Genomic DNA, 6,212 nt, shown 5'->3' on the forward strand with positions numbered 1-6,212 from the left:
TACGTCATGAACTGCATATATAACTCCGTAGAATTGCTAGGCATGACTGACTAACAATTAAACGTTCAAAGGCGCCACAAAAACTCAGTCGGTAAATATATCATTTACGGATGTGGGACATAAGAAAGGGTACATATAAAGGTCAGGTATGAAGAAACAGCATGTGCGAACGAGAGGAAGTCAGTCATACAGCTACATCAAACATCAAAGGCTTAAATCAAGAGCGACAAGTTTTACGATTATTCAAAGCGCCGAGTCGTACTGCCAGAACTAATGTAATGGTTTTTACCTCTCTCGTGAGCGCGCCTATTCCCATCGATAGTATATGTTATCGATGACTTCAAGTTCAAATTTTGACGCTCTCTCAGCGCTTCTGGACAGCTAACGCCATCCAAAGGGTAAAAAAAGGAAATATTTTATCATTTTCGCTCTTGAGTTTGTTTTGCCGCCGCGGGGGATTTTTAAAGCTCCTTCGCAGTCGGCGAGGTGAGCGCTCGTGGTTTCGGTTATGGCGTCGACGTCGCTCGAGGGTGCTCTACGGGAACCTGGATGATGCGCAGGCAAAGTGAAATCTAAATACTAAAATTTATAGCAATATATGTATTGTTGTAATAATAATATCTAGGATTTTACGTGCCAAAACCACGATATGATTATGAGGGACGCCGTAGTGGAGGGCTCTGGAAATTTCGACCACCTGGGGTTTTTAACGTGCACCTAACGTGCACGTGTACTTCGTGGCAAAGATCGAATCACGACCGCGGCGACCGCACTTCGATGGAGGCAAGATGCTAGATTAAAGGACCCCAGGTGGTCGAAATTTCCGAAGCCCTCCACTACGGCGTCCCTCATAATCATATCGTGGTTTTGCGACGTAATATCCCAACAGTTATTAGTTCCAACGTTCCCTCCATTCAGCGCACAGACGAAACAGGGGTACACTCTCAAGCACTGACTCGAGTCATCTGTTCGAAACCAGCCGAGCTCGCCGTGCTGTGAAGCTCACGGTTCCCTCACCTTCTTCCCATGCACGTGAGCGCAATGCCACGACTTGTTTCCTAACGTTCAGGACAGACCCTCCGTATGTAAAACTATAGCAAGATGCGAAACCAGTGCATCTATAAACTCGATTTAAATTGGAAACCGGGACGTGAGGCTCCAGCGATCCGCAGCTCACATCTCTTACGCGCATCGAAGAGCACTAAAAAATTACTCGGAAAGCACACTTGGAAAGGCGCCATATAGGGCACTTTTCCAGTAAGCATTACACACTCGGTACAATTGTCCAATAATATAACTAATACGTGTTTCACGGTTTGTCACTAGTGCGAATGAGCGGAAAGAGTTATTTTCACCCACGGTCACATGGCGCCATTTCAGTCATGGGGGCATTACCAGCGTAAAGTAACAGTGTAACAGAGTTACCTGCAGTAGAAAAGTAACCCTGCTATAGTTACATGCTCAAAACATTTTTGAATTGTTATAATCTGAGTTGCTGCGAACAAGTAACGTTATCTTGCGTTACGGTAAGGGCAGTGATTAAAATGTCACAAACACAAATACATATATTTTATTTGACGGAACTACAGGTGGAAGAGTCAAGTTACATGCCTCAAGAACGCAAGACGAGGCACAACGAAAAAACAAACGAAAAAGATAAGAATGCAAGGGAAAATTTAAAAACGTGTGACCCGCTTTTGTTGTCGCATTTGAGTCGCGTTTTTATTTGTACATCTTGCCTCTTTTTCACCGCTCGAACGTATAGACGCAACCATATATGATCGTCTAAGCAACTGTAACGGAGTAACGTTGCCGTTACTCTGTAAGGAGTGTTACAGTCACTTAAATGAAAAAGTAACGAGTTATGCTCACAAGTTACTAATAAGTACTGAGTAAGACTGCCTTTTACACCACTGCTGGTACTCACGAGCTGAAGTTATTCACAGTGAAGGCGAGTGTATACATATGTGGTATTCATCTTCTCTGTATAGACGCAACGTTTCAAAGTGGCATCCAAGGACTTCAGCGAGAACAATACACTTGCTTGTTGCAGTGAATTAACATAACCCACGGCAGAGTGCTGCAAAGCAAGCGCACAGAAACTGCTACGTCACGACGGCACAGACGCTGTTGCGAACGGCATGCCGGCGTGTGCCAGCAGCGGCTCTCGCACGCAGAACAACCTTAGCAACAGTGTTAAAGCCTCTTTTATTGTGCTAGCGGACTGGGAGAGAACAGCCGTGACCAAGTATACCGTAGCGTATAGTATTTACAGTGCAGGCAGCGCTCAGAGAGCGGCCCTGGGAAAGCCAAGGCGGTACAAGGCGACGACGACCGCGCCGCCAATGCCGATGTTGTGCTGCAGCGCGATGCGGGCACCGGGCACCTGGCGAGGGCCAGCCGCGCCACGCAGCTGCCAGCACAGCTCGGCGCACTGTGCCAGCCCCGTGGCACCAAGCGGGTGGCCCTTGGAGATGAGGCCTCCGCTCGGGTTCACCACGTACTTGCCGCCATACGTGTTGTCGCCGCGGTCCACTAGCTCGGCCCCCTTGCCGACAGGGCAGAGGCCGAGCGCCTCGTACGCCAGCAGCTCGTTGGCCGAGAAGCAGTCGTGCAGCTCGATCACTTGCACGTCGTTGGGAGTGAGGCCTGCGCGCCGGAATGCCTCTTGGGCTGCCTTGCGCGTCATGCTGAAGCCCACCATTTCGATGCACGAGTTGTCGGCAAATGCCGACGGCAGGTCGGTGGCCATCTGCATGCTGAGCACTTCCACTGCCTGCGCCTCTAGATGCAGCCGCCGCACCACGGCCTCGCTCACCAGGATGGCAGCCGCCGCCCCGTCCGACGTCGGGCAACACTGCAACTTAGTGAGCGGCCCAAACACCACGGGAGACTCGAGGATCTCCTCGAGCGTGTGCTCGTCGCGGAACTGCGAGTTCGGGTTGTTCACCGAGTGACGGTGGTTCTTTTGGGCGATCTTCGCCAGGTGTTCGCGCGTGCTGCCGTACTTGGCCATGTGCTCCATCCCTGCAGCGCCGAACATCTGCGCGGCCATGGGCGCCGGCGCCAGGCCGTGAGTGGCAGCCAGCACCTTAGCGTGTTTCTCAACGGGGTTCGCGCGGTCGCGGTACTTGGAGGTGAGCGAGCCACGGTCCATCTTCTCGAAGCCTAGCGCCAGCACCACGTCGGACAGGCCACCCTCGACCAGCTGTTTGGCCAACAGCAGCGCCGTCGAGCCGGTCGAGCAGTTGTTGTTGACGTTGTACACAGGGATGCCCGTCATTCCGAGCTCGTAGAGGCAACGCTGGCCGCACGTCGAGTCGCCGTACACGTAGCCGCAGCAGGCTTGCTCCACGTCGGCATACTCCATACCGCAGTCCTGCAGAGCCGCTGCCACGGCCTCCTTGGCCAGCACAGGGTAGTCACGCTTCTTGTCGCCCGGCTTGGCGAACTTGGTCATGCCCACACCCACCACAAACACCCGGCGGCCGGTGCGCTCCATGGCCCTGCAAGTAGGTAATGTGGGCACGGTTGTTTACTTCACAAACATTTTAACGTCTTCTGTCATCACCTTTTTCAGCCTCTTTTTACGTCCACCGCAGGAAGAAGGCAGTGATCTCAAATTTACCATATCTTGCGCGAGTTTATTCGATCCCGCAAACTCCCCGATTTCGTCGCTCCATCTAACCCTCTGTCGTCCTCGGCTACGTCTCCCTCCTCTCGGTAGTCATTCCGTCAAGCAGGGAGACCTATCGCCCTGAAGGTTCTGCAGCTTGTCTCGAGCTCACTTTTCTGCCATTGAGAGCGCGTTCTCCAGCGCATAGTTCAAGACGTTTTCGCTAAAAATGAAACTGCGCAACGAAGACTACGCGGGATGAGAGAAAACGCGACGTCGTGGCCCACAAATCCAGGCCAGAACGTGCCGACCTAGATGCGAACCCGCCAGTCGAGTCCGCGCGCTCACAGCGGCTTCCTAGTTTCCCGGACATCGCGGAAACGACACTTCTTTCGCTGCTTTCGATTTCTTCGCTGAAATGCGCATGGTCCGATGCACATGACTCCTCACCGTTGCACGTCCGCTCGGAAGGGCTCCGCGTATGCACGTGCTGTCGCTTATTTTGTGTGTGCCCTTTGAACACTAGAAAAGCGATGCTTTAGGCAAACATTTACAGTCGACAAGTGATCCTCAAACAGAGCAGCGTCGCGAGCTTCGGGGGCGCACTTCCAGCTTATAAGTATACATACACGGTTGTGGCTTCGGCGAAAGAGCGAAGACCTTTAAGTACACACATGCGACTTGCGCCTACACACACACACACACACTATATTGTATATATATATATATATATATATATATATATATATATATTATATATATATATATATATATATATATATATATATATATATATATATATAGTGAGAGAGGGAGAGAGCGCACGCGCTCTTGGATCAAGCTAAAATAGCGGCACATCCATAACGTCATCAATAATAATAAAAAGCAACGAGAACAAAACTACACAATGGCGAAATCATGGGCGAAATACAAGCATAAATTCCATGCAGCAAACACAAAATACGATTGCATCTTGTCAACTTCGTGGGTGAATATTTATTATTCTCGTTATTCATGTTATTAAAAAGGTGCACAAAATCAATTTGCTTGACTGCACACACGTAAAATAATTCAAGTTTTTAAGGCCACGATCGGTAGTTTGGTAGGGCCAGTTGACACATGATGCATAATTTAAAAAGAGTCCTGTTTTTTTTTTTTAGTCACTATTTCGCGTTCCCTCCGCAGCACAGCAAATACTTTGTCTCCCTTTGTGTGCGTGCGTATGTGTGCTATTGCTGCCCAAACGGCGAGCAAAACGCTCATAGCACACAGCAATAGAGATGTGTTTGGAAGATACAATCACGCACAATTTTTTTCGGAGCAGGCAATTCCCGATAAAATTAAGTTTATTCGCGACATGAGCACTCGGCCTAGGCCGTACCTGAAAGAATCCACTGCCCTTCTCGATTAAAAAACTGCGCAGCGATCGAGATTTTCGTGTTTACAGAAGCCTGCATTTCAAATCTTTTGCAGTGTAGGTACACGTGTCCAGATCATAATAGGGTGACAATAATAAACTTTTTATCATCGTACGGAATGACAAGATTCAGTACAATGATAGTCTGCACAGTCATACGAGAGCCACGGCGTCATTCAATTCACGAAACATTGCTTCAGGTAATGCTGAAGGGAAGAAAGAATGAGTCTTCCTAATATATGCACTATTCGGCATGCAAAATACATGCAACAAGCGAAAAGAAAGGGGGAAGGCGCGCCGCAGCATCATTTGCGCGTTTTCCTCGACCGACTGTTCCGCTGCTGACCGCTCGCTTGGGTCTGTCTGCCTTGGCAGTCAATTTCGTGCGAACTAAAACCGCCGTATCTTTCATGCGAGCCTTCAAACGCGATAATCGCCTTAACAACGCCAAATGTGATATGCGCTCTCATCTGCAAACAGAACCCAAGAGTCAATGAATGGCCAGAACATGGGCCCGTCCTGTCACTGAAATGAGGAAGTCACAACCGAAAGTAAGCTTATACGGGTTGCAAATAAGCGCACTATCGACAGTCGAACGCAAAAAAATCAATATTAATTGTACAGCCAGCCCCTGACTACCAGTCGGACGAAGTTCCAAGTGCCAGGAAGATAAACAATCCAGCCACGGGGGCCGCTTGTCTCTGTAGGGCTATGTGTATTTTCTTATATTTTATCGAGGCGAAACAAGCGCACGCTTGAGCCGCTTTTCTTTCAGGTCGACGTCCTCTAACGCTCAATAACGCACTGAAACAAGCGTGCAGTGGCACGTCACGCACGCTAAATAAGTCTAGGAAAAAATCGGGAATCAAGGACACAAACAGACCCAAGCGTTTGCAATCGGTAGTCGAAGTTTTGGCAGACGTCGGCCGTAGTTTCTGATGCAGCTTGAAAAGTTGCGCACGACGATAACGCGGTGGTGTTTCGCACTCACCTCTCTCAGCTGCTGCGCCACTGGATCTCAGCACTGGAGCTTGTTGCGATGGTCGTTTACTTAACGCTCAGTAAGTGTAACGTTGACGCAAACGTCAGAGCAGCCGGCCAGAGAGTTCGCAAAGACCACTGCCTGCCACCACCTCCAGCACGGTGATAGAGACCGAGTGAGTGAACGAGAAGAGGAAC

The 6,212-nt window shown here is 49.7% G+C and overlaps 1 protein-coding gene across 2 annotated transcripts; it reads right to left on the minus strand.

The window, feature by feature from the left end:
* Nucleotides 1–2,189: 2,189 nt before the first annotated feature.
* Nucleotides 2,190–6,212, minus strand: LOC119401759 (sterol carrier protein 2). 2 transcript variants are annotated; one of them, XM_037668736.2, is made up of 2 exons: nt 6,025–6,212; nt 2,190–3,506 (listed from the first exon to the last, which is right to left on the minus strand). In XM_037668736.2, exon 2 carries the CDS (start codon nt 3,500–3,502, stop codon nt 2,288–2,290), a length of 1,215 nt encoding a protein of 404 aa, XP_037524664.1. In that variant the 5' UTR covers nt 3,503–3,506; nt 6,025–6,212; the 3' UTR covers nt 2,190–2,287. The 2 variants fall into 2 exon arrangements, with proteins under 2 accessions (XP_037524664.1, XP_049273482.1); XM_049417525.1 differs by having other exon boundaries at nt 6,021–6,174.

The sequence above is a fragment of the Rhipicephalus sanguineus genome, chromosome 1, assembly GCF_013339695.2.
Source record: "Rhipicephalus sanguineus isolate Rsan-2018 chromosome 1, BIME_Rsan_1.4, whole genome shotgun sequence".
Taxonomy (NCBI): domain Eukaryota; kingdom Metazoa; phylum Arthropoda; class Arachnida; order Ixodida; family Ixodidae; genus Rhipicephalus; species Rhipicephalus sanguineus.

What these genes read in the sequence shown, in the direction of transcription:
- LOC119401759 (XM_037668736.2), bottom strand. Translation starts at nt 3,502, where the DNA reads ATGGAGCGCACCGGCCGCCGGGTGTTTGTGGTGGGTGTGGGCATGACC.